Genomic DNA, 20294 nt, shown 5'->3' on the forward strand with positions numbered 1-20294 from the left:
TACTATTTATTAAATATTTTACAAAAAGAAGTTTGGGTATTTATACATTCAAACAATCACTGCAATAGTCAGAGTAAAGAAAACAAATCAATTATCAGATTCTAAATTAAACACAATTCTGGAGATATGCACACTTACACACGCCCCACACATATTATATATGTGTGTAATATATATATATGTATATATAGATAGATATATTTTATATATACTACTTTTAAATCAGATCCAAGAATACAGCACAGAATATCTTCACTTGGCTCCTCTTTCACCAGAGGACAGGATTGTCCAGTTTGGAAAAGCCAGGTTCTCTTCTGAGGTCCATGTAGGTTCCATTGCTCACCCAGGAGTCATCGCTGGATTTCCTATCAAAGATTAAATGAATGCCTTAAATGTAAAGCTTATATTTTCCATACATATGCTGTGTAATGCAAGGTAGCACTATGCACAGATACCCGATCCAGCCCATGAACCTGGTACAGTGCAACTCAGTACAACCTTCAAACAAGGCATTATAGCTTGGGGAGTCGAACTGGTATGTCTGCACCAGGCCTTGGAGATGCACCTCAGTAGCCTAGTGTTCAGCTGAGATCAACAGTCTTATTTCACTGTCACATGCCACTGCATACCGCTTAAAACTACAGTCCAGGTTCATTGCATGGTCTCAAAGGCAGCTTCGAGCAGAAAGTGGAAAATTTCCTTTTACCTCTCCAAAGATGGCTCACCACAGTTACTGCATAAAGAGAGCCTACAGCTCTCAGTCAAGAGGTGAGACTCTACTAGGTACTGTACCCTGAAGGAATCAGTCTGCTTTTAATATAGTGTTCAACATTTTTGGCACAACAGCAAATAATTCTTTTAGGTAAATCAAGGCTTGTCACTTGTTGAAGAAAGAAATCATTATTGAAAAGCCAAACGCATAATTCATATCTACTATAACACTGGGTAACACTTTTGCTATATACTAATTAATTTTTTTCTTCTGTTATTTAAATCTACAGCATAAATCTCAAATCCTCACTGTGAGGATTCAAATCCTCATCCACATTCACAGTCCTCATTATGAATATACAATTACAAAGTATTAGACTTTCTCTCTATCCTGTCTTTTTAGCCTGCTGGAAGCAACATTTGCTTCTCTTTGGCAGGTGCAACTGACGTGCGATGAGTTAGCTCACCAGCTCCTTAGACAAGTAGCGGTCTGAAGCATTTCCTTTTTGTACCTATTTTAAACGTTTCTGTGCTCATCAGAAGTACAGTATCTATCTACCCAGAAAACAAATTAGGATCCCAGATCTGTTAACTGTAATACATTGGCTCATACAACATTCACCTTGGCTCCAGCTCTTTCATTGCAGGAGAACAGAGAAGCTGCAGGGCAAAAGGCCATGTCCTCACTAGCATTCATTTTTGTCTTTCAATGGCTGAAGTCTCCCATTAATTGATTTACAACAGGAAGAAATAAAGTGCCCTGTGAACGATAACTCTCTTCCTATCATGTAGGGAAAACATGTTCAAAAACAGCCCTGGAAATGAAAGGCTTCAACTCTGCACACTTCTGCACAAGGCTATTCCACTGAATTCAGCAGAAGTTCAGCAGAGATAATTAAGCTAAATCCAGCTACTTCACCTTGCTTGAAAGAATCAAAGATGCTACATTCACTCAGGCAAATTCAAATGTAGACTAAATATCAATCACCATCAAGGCAAAAAAATTAGAAGGAAATTCAGGAATGCACTATGAAAAAGCAATATATAATCCTGCCTTTTAACTAAGTCTGGAGTGTTCTACATTGCCAAAGTACAAAAATCAAGAATATGGAAGAAACCTGGAAAAAACTGGAGCCCACTCTATGGCAGTTTAGAACCAGAATTATAATAAGAATTTCAATAAATGATAGTATATGCTAATATAGTACCTGAAAAATCTAGGCTGATGCTCTAGGTTGTTTTCTTCCAGCACCTTCCGTCGTTCTCTCTGTAGCTGCTCGATCCTCTGCTTTTGCATTTCAGCTCCTTCGATATTCCCTTCTTCTAGAAACCTGTAGCACCAGTGGTGATAAGAGACACAATTGGTGCTCCTGTCCCCCATCTTTGCCACGTTCTCTGGAGCTCCTGAATCTAATCTTTACAGCAGGCAGTTCACAGTGTTTGAAAGGTAGAGGGCTACATCTGCAGACAACTGCACTATCAAAAAGCACTTAAGGAAAAGTAACTCTCATAACAAGCTCAGTCATCATTATATTATATTTTTTTTCCTTGGAAGTCAGCAACAGTAGAAAAAACACCACAGAAAGAAATTTCAATTGTCTCAGTTTTTGGCTATTCAAACACAGTATGCTTAACATACAGTGCCTGAAGTACTGAAGTTTTAACATCTTTGGAAAGGCAGTTATCTGGAAGTATGCAAGAGCCAATTTTAGGAAACGCTGGTCCATAATGACTAGACCATCTCTTGCTAAGTGATTAAAATGTCCGTTTTAGATGCACTTTAATGTAGAAATAGAAACACACTGCAGGTATCTACACAAAATAGTCTAAGTTTACAGTAAAGTGAGTGTACAGAAGATTAAGAACTATTTGAGGAAGACATTTAAGAGTTAAACTTCCTACCTTTGGTCCGGCCTAAAACGTGTATCAGTGGATGGGAGTAATGACCTGGTTTGCAGATCCAGTTCATTTAACTCCAGTGCAAATTGAGTAAATCCATACCACTGTTCATAATCTTTAGGCATCGGATCTACAGAAGAAAAGAGTACATTCAGAATTCCAGTTAAATGCTATTATCATTAGAAGGAAAATTCCAAGCTCCCCTCATTTGTTCATCTCTGAACCACAGTCTCAGTTCTGGGGGAATAAGAGGTTTTTAATAATGTGACAAAAGAGAACATCCCCCTTGATAATTGCACTGCCACAAAACATACTTCTGTCCTCTCAGCTGAATCAGAGCACAACTGTGATGAAGGCCATCCTATTATCATAGTCGTTTTTCAAACTGCAGTAGACAAAACCCCACAAGTTTGGGAGAAGTTCAGATATGTCTGTCATTGCAGAATTGAGCTTTGTGGGCTATCCTCCAATATTTAATACATGAAATACACCACACTTCTTCACACAAAAAGGATGAGGGGGTGGGGAACGACACACACGTCATTCCTTTTTTTTTTTCTTTCCCTTCCTTTTAGAGTTCTCAATACCCACTTCATGCCCAAATATGAAAATGAAGGAGAACGGAGAAAATGCAGGAAGCCATGGGATTAAGTTCTCCATATTATTTAAGTTAAATGATGTATTCTTCTGGTCTAAATTTTAAATGCTTGACAAAAATCTAATATTCCACATGGAAATAACAGGAAGTTGGAGCCTAATAAAGAGATGAAAATAGTAAGCTTATTCTCAAGCAGATCGTAAGTTCTGTATGTTAGCCATTCTGATCACTAACTTGCTCTCCATATGCAGTTTGAAGATGAAGTTGTCCCACAGTATAAACTTTCATGCCACTTTCCAAAGAGTCGATGCACAACATTTCCGGCTTTATCCATGACACTGCCTTCAATCTCATATGCATTTGGGTTCCAATACTTTGCCTAGAATGAAAAGAAACAAGGGGGAAAAAAAGGTGCATAAGAGGTCAAGTGAGAGTGATTTTGCCATGTCAGGAGCACCATGCTGTAGAGTGGTTTTCTGAAATAAAATCTGTTCTTTTAGGTGTGCATTACAATATCATATGCAAACAACTGCTGTTAGTACTGTTAGTTGACTTATTAAAATACTAACGTTGAGAATTATATTTATTTAGTTTGCCTTTTTTGGGGGCAGTACGAGGTGAAGCATAGCTGACCTTGAATTTTGCCCAATGGCAGGTAACACTGACGCTTGACTTAGTTATCTACATCTTCCCCAAATTTGCAGAAGAGGAAGAGAAGGAACTGATACAGTAATTTCCACTTTAGGCAATTTACAATATCAAAGGTGTAAGATTTGCAGGCTCTCAATCTTTAAAATTTGAACTCTAAACATCCATTGCAACTCTGCAAATACATTACGGTACTTTCAAATAAGTATTTGAAAAAAAAAAATCACCCTAATCTTTCTCAGAAAGCACAAAGTATTCAGGAAAACAAATAAGAAAAGGAAACTTTCATTCTGCTGCTGAGCGTGCCATTCTACATAGGTATGCTGAAATATTTAGCTTGTATCTGTATGGTCTGTTTCTATGTAAAGCACAGCCTTGCTCTAGCAGTCAGATACAGAAAATGCAGGTTAAGGTAAGTCTCCTAGCATGCTTTGCAAAACTATTTCTCAGGTTAGAAATTTTGGCATCATTTTAGGTTTTCATCAACTTTCCTTTACTAGGAAGAAGTAATCTTTGCCAAAAACTAATTCTAATTTCAGTTATAAGGGCATTTCTGGAGGAAGTCATATCTTGATGCCTTGTACTGAATCAAAAGCTTTGAGTAACACCACAACGTCTCACTTAAGCTCCTCTGAGTACCTGCAAAGGGCTAGAAAAGAGCACTGGGTGAAGCATCCCGCATAAGCACTGGTTCTACAGTTGCTGAATAAATGCGACCACAGCACATGTCAATGCGTTAGCAGGAGGTATGTGGTAAACCACCTTGTGCCTACCTCTCTCATCAAACACAGAGTAGGTTTTTCATCCTATTTCTTCCTTTCCTTTCCCCATACTTTTCTGCATCTCAGGTGGAACCACCTGAGAAAGCTGTTGCTTCTCTTTCTTGTCTGGCTCTACCTATTGAGTGGCAGCTCCTTCAGAGTTAAAGTTTCTCAAAGAATCACAGGTAATTACAGCAGAACTATAGGAAAATATTGCTCATAAGCAGTTGTACTGAGCTTCAGCAGAGAACATCCACCCACTGCTGCATCTGTTAGAAAAGGCATTGCCAGCATTGCTGTGGTTACTGCTGTGGTTACCTTTACAAAAGTCAGTTTGCAGTGACAAATGTCATTGTTAAGATTTTTAATGATGATCTCTCCATAATGTTCAATCCATCTTTGCCCACTTAAGATGTTATGGATGCAAGATGTCACCTTGTTCCATGCAAAATGGTCTTTAAAGCTGCAAGAAAAATACACACAAGAAAAATCTCATGCCATGTTCAAACGAGCTCTTAAGCTTGTGGAAAAGCACAGAACTTGCATTAGAAAAACCCCACAAACCAATTTTTTTTTCTGAAATGCCTTATCTTGTCCCACACCTTCTCAAAAACAAACCCTATGACAACAATCCTATCTCCCAGAAAACCATTTTCACTTCCGCTATAAACTCTGGTCTTGAACTCACATTTTCTCTCAATTTACTTGCCCCTCTTTACCAGTTTTAAGTTTCTAAAAGTAATCATTCTAACATTTTCTACTGGCTGAAATGCCCATTTCACAGCTTGTAACACAGTGGCAACTGAAAACACAAGGACATGGGCCACCACAGTCATCAGAAGGTTTGTGAGTGGAATGAGCTTGGCTCAAGCTCTCAAGGCTGAGCCTATGTGTGTGCTTCAGGCAAAAGCAAAAGTTTTCACCAGGTAATTCAAGATGCAGTTGCACGCTGGAAGACAGCAGACAGGGAGAGATGAAAAATACCAAGAGGTAATACAACAGTTTACCTTTTATTAAAGAAGTATATGTTCTTATAAAACAGCTTTATGAAACTTCAAGAAAAGAAAAGTCTCACAAACACATATATTCTACAATTTGTTCTGGGTATTGATAGCCAAGTCACTACCGGTACGGTAAAGGGTAAACTTACAAAGCACCAGTTTCCCCACAGCAACTGCCTCGCAAACATCCCATGAAGATATTAGAATCTTTCCTTACCTCCCCTTAATCACTTGCTGCTTTGTAAGAGCATGCACAAGGACAGTTTCTACAGACTAGCAGATATGCAGCCAGTTTGCCCCACAGTAACTTGTTTTCCTGCCCCTACCTGCAGGTCACATGCGCTATTATGCATGCTAAAAATACAGTATTTGCTCCAAAAAATAACCTTAATAGTAATGCTTCATTTTTGCCTATAGACTCAGTTCCTTTTTTGTACCCAGTTCTATATCAGATACACAGGGATACAAACCAGCACATGGAGACCACACATGAATCGGATTATTTTCCGGTTCATCAGCCCACCACGGGCCCTAATCCATTAGAAACCTTGCTTCTGAATGCTCACTCACATCCTAAAGACCTTTCACTCCACAGCTTAGGCTAGCCACTATGAACACAACGTGTTTTATACATTACCTTTTGGATACTATCTTACTGTATCACAATTTTACCCACTTAAAAGAAAAAGACATGCTTAATCTAATACATACTAAGTTCTTGGGTTATTTTTCTTTTTTCAGATGGCAGAATAATTAATTTTGTAGGCTCTCTTTAGAAAACAGATTTAATTGGAACACTACTCAACCTTTAGACCTCTGGTTCTGCAAACATGATGGATATAGGCCAAATTTTAAAGGATTTTAATTGTTGATCTATAATGGGCACTCTGACAAGCCAGCATAGGAACACTGCAGATTTTTATTTTAAAAAAAAAGAAAACCCAAAACTATACTCAACATTTAACTACAGCGGCTGCTTCCTTCCTTGGATAATAAACACCGGATATGCAACAGGTTCTGTTTATCACTTACAATAATTATTTATGCAGTGATGATAGCTATCAGCCTCACCTACAGACCAGGACTCCAAGCCCTTTTAAAACTAAATTATAATCACAAATTCTTCCAAAGGTCTAATACAGCACAGCACAACTTGTTCTCATCTGGATAAATGTGGCTCCAGTGTGCGCAAGCATGTCTGTGCCTCTGTGTGAACAGCAGTGCATGACTGCAGCACTTACGCTGGAAGAGTTACATGTGTTGTACCAACTGGAACAATTTCCATGGACTTTCCCCAGAATTTGTTTTTCCATCTTACATCTGAAACAGGAAGAGGGAGGGGAAGAAAAAAAAAAAAAAAAAAAAAAAGACAGGTTTAGTCATAAGCATGGGTGAATCTTTCTATTTCTGGGTTCTACTTTATTTTCAAGAAATGCAAAATAACAAAGTGCAACATAATGAAAGTGTTCAAAGAATGCTGTGGACCTTTGAACATGGTATTCTTTGTGGGTTTTTTCATTACATTATCAGTTATTTAAATAGCAATGTAACAGAGGTTTAGAAGTCCTCTCAAAAACTTCAAAAGAGAGGAATTTGAGTAGAGCTATAGACAGCATATATTTATCTGCAATTCAGTTGCTAGTGAATGAATGCAGGCATTTCCAAAAACAAAAGCAGAATTTCAAATACAAAAATATAGCAACTGAGAATATCCACAGTGAAGAAGCAAAAGAATGTTTCAAATGCACAAAATTGCAGAGGGATTTAGTCCAACTTCCTCTGTAAGTTTAACTGGCCTTTTAAGATCTTGTCTGAATTGCAGAAAGACATGTCCAAGTCTCACGTCATTTCTCAAAAAAAAGATGAGAAATCTCAATACAAGTTTAGCCAAGTTTATTGAGCAAAAACACCTGGAAGAGAAACAAACATAGATGGCAGAAAGCGACAAGCACGGCAGAAGGGGTGTAGAGTTAAACTTGGCTAGATAATCAGGCAGGAACTTTCATAGTAACTTCAGAGCTCAGTGGAATAGTATCTTGCTGTATTAGACACCAAGAACTCCATTCCCTGCCCAATCTGAAAAAGAGGGAAAAGATCATCTCTAGACTCAAAAAGATGCTAGCACTAACACAAGGAAAAAACAAAATGCTGTTTCCTATGCAATTGTGGGGGGAAGCCGTTATGCTGGCTGTGAGATAGATGCTCAAACCGTAGTTAGGAGATTACTTGTCTCCCAAGTATGTATGTTCAAGTGATAGGGCTGAGCCACACCAAGCTGCCTACCATTGCAAAGGCTGGAATGGGACATAGCGTAGAATTCCTCGTGAATAAAGTAACCATTTTCTTATCACTTGAGAAGACGACTTTTTTTTTTTTTTTTTAATTTTGAAGTTTGATGCTGGGCCAGCATCCTCAGTGACAGCAATTCTGTTGTGATTCCTATACTGCACAATAAGAGGTCCAAAACTACCTTGACTATGATGGTGTTGAGCCGAATTCTGTACTAGCTTTCCCTCTTCTGCTGTGGGATGGAAGAGAAAGGGCAAAGGCACACCCTGCTGAGTTTAACAGTTAAAATATATTATCAGACTGTGTTATGTTCTGTGTTCTCATAAATGGCACGGCTGTCCCATAGAGATCAGTACCTGGGAAACATCTTGGGAAGCAGTGTGTAACTTGATCATGCAAAAATTTTAGGACAGCAAAGAACAGCAAAGTGTTATTTCAAAGCTATGTTCAGACTAATTCAGGCACAGATGCTGTAATAGCCAAAACTTTCTATTCTGCATTTCCACTGTTCATGTGCCCACACTCCTTTGCAAAAGCAAAGCCAGCTTCGTAAGTCAGGAAAAACGATTTCCAAAATCACTGTCCCTGCCAGAACCCAGTCTTCTGGCTCACTAGAGACAATCAAGAGATTTCTCGATGTTGAAACAGATGAATTAGGGTTGGTGTCTGGTGGGATGACAGTGCTACTCTGGCAATGTTGCTGAGGACTGTCTCCTTTTCAGCTGAGGAAATGATATGGTAAGTGCAAAGATCTTGGCACACAGAAAGAACTTACCTCATTGACAAGCTACCTTTATGATTAACTTGATGTTAATAATAATATCCACATAAGTTAATATAGTCCCATAACAAGAGGCCACAGCATTTACAAACTGCCTTTGCACTGGAAAAAAATAATTGTCTAGATCTCCCATAAGCTCAGCTAGCCACATTTAAAAACAAAACCAAACCCCAAATCCCTGCAGTACCCTGATTGAGTCTCCTGTGCTCATCAAGACCAAATCTCAGACTCTTTCTCATTGATCAGATTCTCAGCTCTCATCTTTACAGAAGAGCTTTGTTCTCTAAATGCAAGTGTTAAAATATTTGAGTGATAACCGTTGTCAAGATCAGTTAAACAAATCAGTCTTACCAGTATTTATTAAGACAGGCTGCTATCTAGTCTTATTTATACAGTATTCAGTTACTGAATAAATTTTTGGTCATCTCTGCTTTTTGGCCAAGAACAAAAGCACTCTTGTCCCTCTATTTGTTTACAAAGTGAAGAGTTGTATTGAATAATGAAACCCAGACTAATGCCAGCGTTCCAGTTTCTGTTCAGTATGGCTCCATCCATAATAACTATAATCAAGTCAGCAGAGTCAATCATAACAGAATTAAAGGTTATAATGTGGCTACATTGTGAATTGACAAACCTCTGGGTGAAGAATTTTAACTGAGTTAAAAGGTACAGTTATGTTCTGTGTACACTCCAAAAATATCTAACCACATAGGTACTGTGACTGACAACTTCACCAGCATTACACAGCAAAGATCCAAAACAGTTTTTTTGAAACACAGTGTTAGTAGTCAAATAGCACAAAATCTTACATACTGTAATAATGCCAGCAGAGAAAGATATGGTAAATACATTTATCCTTGCTGTTATGCTCATTTTTGGAGGTTTTTTTTTTTCAGAACAGGTTTACAAGATCTGCCAAGGCTCAGGATTTAACTTGCAGTTTTTCAAGCTGTGTTCTAGCTTGTTTGTTTTGTAAATAGCTTAAGGTACAACTCTTCTTTAGTAAAGAAACCCCCCCAAAACAAACCTGATTTTAAAGAAATGCAGATATTTGTACATGAAAAGAATAATCAATTAATATTAAAAAAAAAAAAAAACTTGAACATTTTTATAATGGCAGAACATCCAAGTAAGAAGCATGCAAGTAAGTACAGGCTAGCATTTCTTAAAGCCATTCTTAAAGCCGTTCTAATACAATTTAAGCAGGGAATTTCACCTTTTCCCAGTTTCTGGATATTTCATGTTAGACATACAATGAAAATATTATGAACACTGTAAAAGTAAATGATAGACTGAAGAGTTACCTTGCCAAAAAGCAAAATTCACAGATTCAGCATGGCATGCAGAAATAGGTGGATGGTGACTGACCTAATAGCAAGACATGAAAGGGGAAAAAAAAAGATGGACATATTAACACTTGAACAGTCATTTTGGTTTGAGTTCTTTTTTTTTTCCCCCTTCATTTTTCATTCACATATTACATTTACAATTTGAACATTTACTTGCCTTTTGCAGTTGTGTCCTGAAGGGGGAATCAGTGAGATTAATAAGGTACTGAGACCTATGAAGCCTTGAAAGAAGTGGGAAGCACTTATTTTAAAAGGCCTGTGGATTTTGTTTATCAAGTGAAAATCTAACTATATATTTTCTATGTTTTACGCTTAGGACCTCTTCATATATTAACAGAAGCCGCACTTTGAGCACACAGACAAAAATAAAAAACCCAAAGGGCCAAATTCTTCTGTCCAGTAAATACCCACAAAACCCTGACTATGAGGGAGGAGGCAGCAATCAGCATCTCTGAGGGGGCCACAGGTGGAGAAATCAAGCCATGAAATTCCATCTAGCAACCCCTACTACTGTAGTAGTGACACCCCAGGTGTTTCTAGTGCAAACCTCTAACCACGCGCACTGCATTTTATCAGCTTTGGGTAATAGCACATACATGAATTAGGGCAAGCACCAAAATAGCAAAGCAAGGACTGTGGGTAAATAAACAAATACACAACGCAGACTATTAAAAGGAAATAGTAAATAATAAAGTAATTGCAAAGTGAAAGCGGCCACTCCTCCTTAGCTGTAAATTCTCCTTTCTGGGTGAACACGACTAACAACTGACCAGGACCAACTCTTTGATGTGTAATGCCTACTGTTCTTTTGACAAAGACAACTTTATTTTCAAGTCAAATTCCTATTTCCCACTCTGAATTTAATTTCTTAACTGCCTACATGGCTAAAATGCTGTTTTACTTTCTGCTTTGTTACTCATTTTGCCAATCTGCTATCAAGCATTTTTTCCAGTTATTTACTGAACATCCTCTATGCGGGGGGGGGGGGGAGACAGAGAGAGAGAGAGAGAAAAGTACTAATTACTCTTAGCTATGCTCTAATCCACCAAAAGCAACACTCTCTCACATACAGCACCCAGATTAACCCCAGATGTCACTATAATTCATGGGTTAAACTTAGCTCTCACTTAAACTGTTATAATTCCAGTGTAAGGTCATGGCGCTAAGTGGAGTTATTCTAAACTCTCTCCAGCAATATAACAGAATCTCTGTTATTTTATACATTTTGCCTATCTATTCCATGGTTTACATACTATCTGCACGAACAAGTTGTCCAGAGTAAGCATCAAAATGCTTGCACAAACAAGCAATAAGCAACAGCTCCTGATGCAAAGAGAAGTATTTAATGCTTGCAAGCTGCATGAGATTTCTTTCCTCCTATACTGCCCTCCCTAATATTCCTCCACCCGAAACTATTACAGTAACTTTACCACTCTATAAACTCACATCACTTATTGCACATATTAGAACAGTAGTTAACAGCCCAAGCCCTCTCACGTATTAAAATTCCTCTTTAGAAAAAGTAGCCTTTCTACTGATTTATCCAATATTCAGGGGCAAATCTCTTCCTCTAATTCAACCTAACATTAAGCTCAGTACCAACTTTTATTCACCACTTTGTTACTCCAATTTGATGTTAGACTGGTAACTGCAGTGCTCTATACACATCATCTTACAACTGAAGTAACACAATGAAGAACCAGATACATTACTTGAACTTCAGATTTGATTCTTGCTTTGACTGTTTTGTGCATCCCCTCCCCCCTATTTTTACTCTTGCCTATCACATTTCCCAAGACTAAGGAAAGATCACATAGCACTCCTTTTCGTCAGTTCTAAAACATAATGTACAAAATATTGTATCTTCAGAGGTGGTCAAAACCACTTTTCGTTTCCTAAAGGAAGCCTCTTAGAAGGCTTTTCTCTGATCAAATTTCTAGGTTATACCCTTGCCTGCTGCATTTTTTGTAATTTTTTTTTTTTGTTATGTCTAGTCAGAACAAGACAGCTTTCAATCATTCTTCTCTGCTAGGCACCAGATTATTTAAGTTTTATCTCTTTTTAATATATGCCTCTAGCTTAGCAATTTTGGTAACTTGGCTGGTTTAAATTTAATATTTTTCACCCATATTTAATAATTATTCTCTTATTGGGGAATTATTTTCATAAACACTAGACCTTGATGTGTTGTATACATCCTTCACCTACTAAGCTGTGGTACCACATTAGAAAGGCTTAGCCCACAAAGTATTTGGACAGGAAGCAGAAATATTCATGGTGCCATAGAAAATACTAGTGGTTGATGGACTCATAACAAGGGATATATTTATTATAAAAGAAGACATTAAACAGCTGAAGATACAGTATTTTTAATGATCACACACAAAAGGAAGTGACAAGAATGTGAATGCTTGTTTCAGTCGTGATCAGATTTCAGCATGGGGAATTGCACTCTACTTAACCGAGTTATCTAGTTACTGGAGTAGGCAGCCTGCCAGCCTTTGCTTCTCAAGTGCCAGCTGTTGGTTGTCACGTTCCGTCCCAGAGTTAGCAGACTTTCCTCAAAAAACAATTTCCTTCATTTATAATTCTGCAACATCCCTTGAGTTTTGCTGGGCTCAGGTTATGTATTTTTGTATTTTGCTATTAAATCCAGAGGATTGCAGCCGTGCATTTAGAATTAAGCAGTGTCTCAAGTAGCAAATCTAAGGGTTGCAGCATACAATACCTGTTCCGCAAAGAACTGGAAACCCTTATCTTCACGAATACATTCATACGTTTCTCCAAGCACAGGATTAAATGGCTTACTTCCAGCTCGGTAGTAACTGGATGCATAGGCAGAGACTGCAAATGCAGCTATATACACCTGGGAATAACATATGTGGAATTTTGATTAATTCATTTACCACAGCCATGCACAATTTTTGCTATACATTCTGATTTAACAGAAGGGGAAAAAAAAAAAAAAGTCTTATCCTGACATCAGATTCTGTATTTTTCCCATCATTTGCAGACTATAAACATGCATGCCTCCTGCAAGTTAAGCACTAGCTCACACATTAGAGAATTATTCAGTTTTCATAGTCATTCAATGGTCCAGGGATGGAATTATTAGGGTCAAACACTGAAAATTTCATCAAGTGAAAACAGCATTTCTGAAAACTGAAACAGCTTAGCGTTCCGCAACACAGTTCAAAGCAGTAACATAACCTTAAAAATCACTGTTAGATTCTGTATTATAGCTGGCTTTTATAGTTATGGTCTGTGATTCTATGGATCTACTAACTGCCCTTTTCCCGAACATGGTGCAGGAAGGATTGGATGAGTTTTCACCAAGTTTGCTATTTCTAATGTAGTCTGAATTGAATTGCCTTTTATCTGCTGTGTGCTATTATCTAACCATGAAACTGTTCTTGATTATGACCAGGACACAGGTAACCCTTCCAAATTTTTGCAGTCAACTCAATCATAATTCCTCCTAAACATGAAAAATTAGAATTTGGGGTTGTTTGATTCAGGTCTCTCTCGTACCATTTTTCTCCCTTTTTCTCTCTTTCTTCTCATCTTGTGAGAGTGTAGATGCTCTCCTCTCACAATTTCAGAAACTGAATCCACTTCAGAATGGATCTTTTATGAACTATTGAAATTACTATGCAATGGCTAGCATTAATTTTGCCTCAGGAATTTCTCAAAGGCAAAGAATACTCCATTCTGAGGTAGTTTCCAGATGCTTGGGTGTGGGAAGGAGGGAAAAGGCTTCTTTTCACTCCCATATGAACAACTACTGCTCATTTCCTTTCAACATATGTTCTCAAGAGAATAAAAGAAGCTATGCACCAAAAACCCCAGTTAATACCCACACCCTGTGTCCTGAGAACAGACACTAAATTGTAACCCTTGCAGAGTGTCAGAATGGAGCAAGGGGCTTTTCAAACAGTATTTATAACACAACTATTTACATTCATTAATACCCTCATTTTAAGGTAAGATATATTGAGCTGAAAAGGCTTAATTCAGTTTAAGGCACAATCTATAGCTTCCATTTCAGAGAATTTACAGAGCTTTTAATCCTTTATTTATGGGCTTACATATTAAGTAGCTCTTGTGCACCTGGAAGCAGAACAACTGAAATGCATTTTTCTCTTGTACTTTTGCCAAATGCTGAATTCAGGATTCTGCACTGGGAGAAGATGACACCATTATTGTACCCAACATACGTTCATATTGCCCAGTTTTGAGATCCTGAACATTTTGAATCAACCCCAAAACATCACAAAACCAGTTAATAAAACAAATGGAGCTCATTTAGTTAATATAAAGATATGACAGTAGTGTAGGGCTGGAAGATCCGGCATCCTGTATGCACAGATGTGTTACTAGATTAGACACCCTTAAAAAAGATATATTGTAGCTTTCATACTCGAGGGAAGTATATTAGTTCAACCCCCCCTCCCTTTTTGCTGTAAATTTTTAATTTTACAGAGTAAGAGCTGTAAAACAGAACTAAACTACTTCTTTGTTTAACCTTGCAGGACAGCAACATACTTGAGGAAAGAGACCTCCTGACAAAGCAACAGAAATTATGCAGAAGAGTCAAAAATAGTGGGTATGTAAGTATGTACAGATACACATTGGGAGAGTCTGCCTCTCTCAGCTGGGAGAAAAAGAAAAATGGAACAGAACATCTTCATTTCTTTGTCAGATTGCTTTTATATTTACTCTATTCTTAATATATTGAATGTTACGAAGTATTTGGAATAACATATTTACCATCCGTTCAAATGGGTTAGGTGTATGCGCTGCTTTATCTAGTAGTTCACTGTACTCCAGCTCCTCACAGAGACGCTGAAGGGTGTTAAGTGGCTCATTTAATTCTACAGGCATGGCCACTTTGGACAGATCCTTTCCTATGTTATTTCTCAGGATATTCCATAGGCTGATGTTACTCGTATTAGGACATGGAGCCGGTAAACACGTTCTCCGTTTAGAATTGCATCCAATTCCACTTTCAGAAATACAGTCTGAAAAGGAAGGAAGTGGCAGAACAAGTCAATTCACTGTTTACTTAGTTTCATCCCCTTTGCAAACATACATTAAAATGCAACCATCTTTTTTCTGTCAAAACTTCCTTCCACCCTCACAATTCATGCAAGTATTTCACTTGTGGTTTGAAGATAGCCTGTTATAAAATGATAAAATTAAGAACAAGATTTTAATTTCTTTATGTTAACTGAGGTAAATGCCAGGTACAAAATATGCATTAAAAACTACCTTCCTTCCCCTTAGAGGCTATAAGAAAGGCTCAGGCTTTCCATTGAATTTGACAGAGTAAATATTATAACTATTTTATTTGTAACAGAGAGGGATTCCTATCTGTTTAAGGGACATAAAACCTCCCTCCTTGACAGAGCTTCAATTAAGTTGACAAGGCAAGGCGTAACTTACAGATCCAAGCATAGTAACAACTCCGACCTATCTTTTCCTACTTTTTTGAATACTCCTACCAGGGAAATTTACTGCACCACAGATTTACATGCAGGCTTTTCCACAGTGCTCCCCATAGTGCTTAGCATTTAAAAAATTTTAGTAATGTTAGCTTTTAGATATGGCCATATGTTGGTGGAGAAATGGCCTGTTTTAAAGGTGGAAAAGCTGAAGCAACTGTGGAGCTATGGGTTTGCTAAAAAAAAAAAAAAAAAAAAAAAAAGACTCCTGTCAAGAGTCCTTGACATGAATATCTGAGGTCTGCATTGCTATGTCAAAGCAATTGAAACAGGATAAACAGTTCTAAGTGTGCCATTAAATGATTTGTGGCAGGATCAAAATAGAGCTACAAGCCTCCACAACAGGCACTAGTCTGAAGTGATTACATTGTTTAGCTGTACATCAATCTCGTTTCAGAGAGGAATACGGTTGCCACTACAAGAACATCTTTTATATTTACACATCCTTAGAAGAACCTATGAAGCTCCTGCCCTAGAATCAGTTACCATTTGGAGACATTAAGGTATAGCCCCAGCCTGTCAACCCCTGTCCTCATCTGGCTTTCCTCACACAGCTTTGTCTTGGAGGAATTGAAACACCACTGGGCAGCACATCTTTCCTGTGCTGCACATGCCCAAAGAATCACTGTCCTTAAATGCACGATTTCAACCAGTATTTCCTCTGGCATAAGCATGATATCAGCCGTGCTTCCAACAGTGACAAAGTACAGATAACCACAAGGGCTAACTTCTCCATCACTGCCATGCATGCTAGCCCATGCCTCAGACGGAGCTTTTCAAGTGTAATCAGCAGCCTCAAAGTTTTAAGGAAGAAGTTTCCATCTTTCCTGCCACTCACAAACTAGAAGTCTTAATATCTCACATGATCGAGTTACTGTAACAAGGACAGGTGAACTATTTGCAGTCTACTGCCTATCTCTTTGCATAAAAATGGCATGAGCACTATGAATCAAAAAATGTACCTGAAACAATTACACTATTAAGAATTAAGAGGTTGGCTCCTTCCTTCCCTCTTGGAAGAATTTATTTAATATCAGAAGCGGCCAAAAAGAAGGATGTTCCCTTAGATACCTCAGGAATGAGGGGATATCTGGAGAGGATGGAGGTAAATGCTAAAAATTTATCCTTGTTCAAAAGAGCTCTCTGAAATGGAATTTGGCTATGTCATTTGACAGCTTCTGATGAAAAGCCGAATACTAACTGACTGAACTGCGTATTCTGGACTAGCCCATTAATTGGGGTAAACCAGTGACCAAACAGAGTAGAGAAACAACTAAGATATTCAGACACCAAATTTGCTATACAGTGAAGTTTGCCTACCCCCCTGAAAAGAAAAGCCCATGCAGTTCTGGTTTGTGAGAGCTGTGACAAATGACCAGCAACAATACTGAAGGAGATTCAGACATCTGACCACCAGCTAGACTCAATGACTTTTAAGGTCAGACTGGACCATTATCATCATCTGGTCTGACCTTCTACATTACAGTAGCCAGAGACTTTTATGATAGTCCCACAATTTATGGTTCAGCTAAAGCCCTGTAAGGAAAAGACATCCAGTTTGCTATTAACAGGAAAGGCAGGCTGCCCAAAGCACAGAAATAGCAGGTACCAGAAGCATGTGGAGGTGCTGCTAATACGGAAGAGCTTCAGTGGTAGTCTTTGTTACAAGAAGATGAACAGCCACACTAGTACAGTTTTCTAAGGTCCAGATCATGAGATAAATCAATTTGTATTCTTTCCTATCTTTCAAAAAAACAAACCAAAACAAAACCCAACTTTAAACAGTTACAGAATACAACAGATCTCCAAGCATATCAAACTACCCAAGTTCATAGGGATCCACTGGTCCTTGGAGACGATCAGGAAACAGCTGCTAGTAAGAAACCACTGTTCAGCATTTTTGAAGATAAAAATACATTGAATGAGTGGGAAGAACATTGTGGTGAGCTGAAAGGAGTTGAAGGCATGAAGCCAATTAGCTTGTTATGACCAAATCTTCTCCCTCTTCTTTTGATTCTGTCTCTAATTAGCAAGACAGTTAAATAAGCATATGTACTAACAAGATTATCATGATTAAAACATGCAAAAAAGAAATCCTTATGGTCATACACCAGGCCTGCCAGTGTGTAATTATTCTCATGTTCCTTTAAACACTGAGCTCTGCTAAAAACAACAGAACTCTAAATGCGGTTGTTAAATTGCAGACTGAAAGAACAGAGTGACAAGAAGAAAATTACTTTTTGAAAAAAAGAAAGCAGCTAGACCTTGCTGCTTTGAAAAATCCTGTGGCCATGAAAGGAAGTGAAAAGGAATGGGAGTTGCACCAAAGCAGCCAAGAAAATAGGCGTTTCTCTGCTGATATAGAACCACCATCCTGCTTAATCAACAGTGCCCAGGCCCTGTTCATCAGATTAGCCAGAACGTGCTGTTCAATACCAATCTGAGGCTGTAAAAGAAAAGACACAGGCTGTTTACATCTCAAAACCTGTAATACCAAATTATTTCTAGTAAGAGAAGAAAAAAAATATCCCAAACAAAAAGAAAAGAAGAAAATTCTCAAAACATGGTATAATAAAACACTGAACTTACCTAAAGTTTGTCTTTCATTCTCTGTGTCATTGCTGAGGTTATCTTCTGAGATGTTATCACTGATATCACTTACGTATGAGTCATCATCTGATGCCTGAGTTTCAGATGAGGAAATAAGCAAGACACATCACTCATTAAAATAACCCCACATGCACATGAAAATTGTTACTTTCTGCTGCAATTATTGTTTTATAGATTTGAACTGTTTAAGCTCTGTTTCAGTATTACAGGCAAGTACTAAGAAGAGATCACCATCACTGAAAATTCAACTATTCTTTTAGTGGAAACGTGCTTCATCTCTTTGGCCCAACAGCTAAAGTGGCTTTCCTCATATCAAAAGCCAAGGTTTTTACGGAGTCCAAGAGAGGTGACAAAATGAGCTATTAAGTTTCAACATGCATGACATCAGCCCCAAGGTACCTATAGGTACCACAAGGACAGGTATGAATATATAGTTCTATGATAATTGTATCATAGAATTTATTAAGCACCTGTATAATGACTCAAGGCAGTCAGTACAATATATGCAGTATCTGCATACTAGCTACCTAAATGCCATTTGCCTCAATGTGCATATAAGACTTCTCCATAATAATCATTACATTTTACTGTGGAGAGACAATGACAACAAGTAAATACATGCAGCATATTAATTTCTAAATGTTTTGAAAATTTTCATTTTCTGGCAGTCATCTGATGTGCAGTTAGTGCTCCGAAAGACTGCATGTCAAGTAGCAGATAAGAAACATCAGAATGATGTCAATCTTAATGCTCAGACCTCATTTTCTGAAGAGCTAGCAGACAGTAGGACTTCCTGTGCATCAAAAAATTCTGTGAGAGAGTCAGCTATAGACAGTCTGCTTTCATTGGAGACCTGGTGAACCAGACCTCTGCTTTCTTCTCTTGAATTTTCCTGTTTAAAAGAAATAAAAAGTTTTGAGGGGAGAAGTACCACAAATACCATTCATGCATGCAATTCCACAGTCACATAACTTAAAGGGCTGTAAAACACTGGGAGAAGACTGCACATGCTCCTCTCCAATTTAGTGAAATGTAGCATGTGTTTCAAAGAGGGATTTAAAACCAAAGTAAAACAGACCAAAGAGAAGAAGAAAAAAAGGAAAAAACCCAATGCATATTCAGTAAATCAGTTATGGTACCGCATGTACTTTTTCCTCCAAAAAAAAAAAAAAAAAAGGTAGGATGACCAGTGAGGCTTGGTTCATTCTGTGGATGCAGTAAAAAAGTTGGAGAAGATTGTGCACTATTGTTTTACCTGATAACTCCACCAATGCTAAGAAAAAGGGCTAGCTGGCCCAAAGGAGTGTATTAGCTGCTCTCAAGCTTTTCTGCATGAGATGCTTTACTAACTTGTAACCATGAATACCCTATCATAATTTTGCAGGAATCATAATGTTTTACTTTCAGAACAACATAATGAACAATCTGACAAGTCTATAATCAAACTGACAAATCTTCTTTCAAAGCTTTTCTGCTGGTAGATTTTACTCTAGTATAGAATGTTATTCAGTACATGCTGATCGTGGTGACATGGTAACAAAACAAACCAAACTTCTAATACAGCAGCAAGAAAAGAGGAAACCTCAACATTGTCTCTTCTGTGGGAAGGCAGTTACACTAGCCTACAAGTAATTAAAAAAAAGCCTTACACATGTAAGCATTGCTACTGGGATTGTTTCCAATGCTATTTTGAATCTGAGAAGGAAAGTGAGCAGGAAAGGCTTATAAAAGAACAGCAGGTTTTTATATCTATCACATGAGAGTTTCAGGCTGTCTTCTTTCATGTTCCCACTCTGGCATGATAAACTACAACATAAACTGCCCAATAGACAAACTAAACTTTTACCTTATGCAAAGGCTTGAGATACTAGTTTATACTGCTTCAATTTTCACAGGTCTATCATAGCACCTGATGTATCATTTAGACCCAAGTTTTGTGCAGTGGCCCTGTCTTTCTCACAGCAGCACTACTGTATTATAATTCTCAGACAAATCTAAAACAGAACTTCTCCAGTACAAGTGATTTCATCCTTAAGTTCCATCCCAAACCATGCCAGAGGGAATCTGTGAATGAAACCTGTAAAGGACCTTTTGAAAGGTATTTTTGTCGTGTGTGTGTGTGTGTGTGTGTAGTGCATAGAAC

The 20294-nt window shown here is 37.9% G+C and overlaps 1 protein-coding gene across 1 annotated transcript in view; it reads right to left on the reverse strand.

The window, feature by feature from the left end:
* Positions 1-268: 268 nt before the first annotated feature.
* The window catches only part of OSBPL3 (oxysterol binding protein like 3), a 42042-nt gene continuing 22016 nt past the window's right edge, over positions 269-20294 (reverse strand). The window contains exons 12-22 of the mRNA XM_009492773.1: positions 18909-19043; positions 18131-18224; positions 14808-15058; positions 12766-12903; positions 9993-10056; positions 6860-6938; positions 4936-5080; positions 3443-3587; positions 2614-2740; positions 1920-2042; positions 269-365 (exon numbers count right to left, since the gene is read on the reverse strand). Of these exons, the coding sequence (XP_009491048.1) occupies positions 269-365; positions 1920-2042; positions 2614-2740; positions 3443-3587; positions 4936-5080; positions 6860-6938; positions 9993-10056; positions 12766-12903; positions 14808-15058; positions 18131-18224; positions 18909-19043 (1398 nt within the window). The remainder of the gene's footprint in view (positions 366-1919; positions 2043-2613; positions 2741-3442; positions 3588-4935; positions 5081-6859; positions 6939-9992; positions 10057-12765; positions 12904-14807; positions 15059-18130; positions 18225-18908; positions 19044-20294) is intronic.

Source organism: Pelecanus crispus, chromosome 2, assembly GCF_030463565.1.
Source record: "Pelecanus crispus isolate bPelCri1 chromosome 2, bPelCri1.pri, whole genome shotgun sequence".
NCBI classification, from domain to species: Eukaryota; Metazoa; Chordata; class Aves; order Pelecaniformes; family Pelecanidae; genus Pelecanus; species Pelecanus crispus.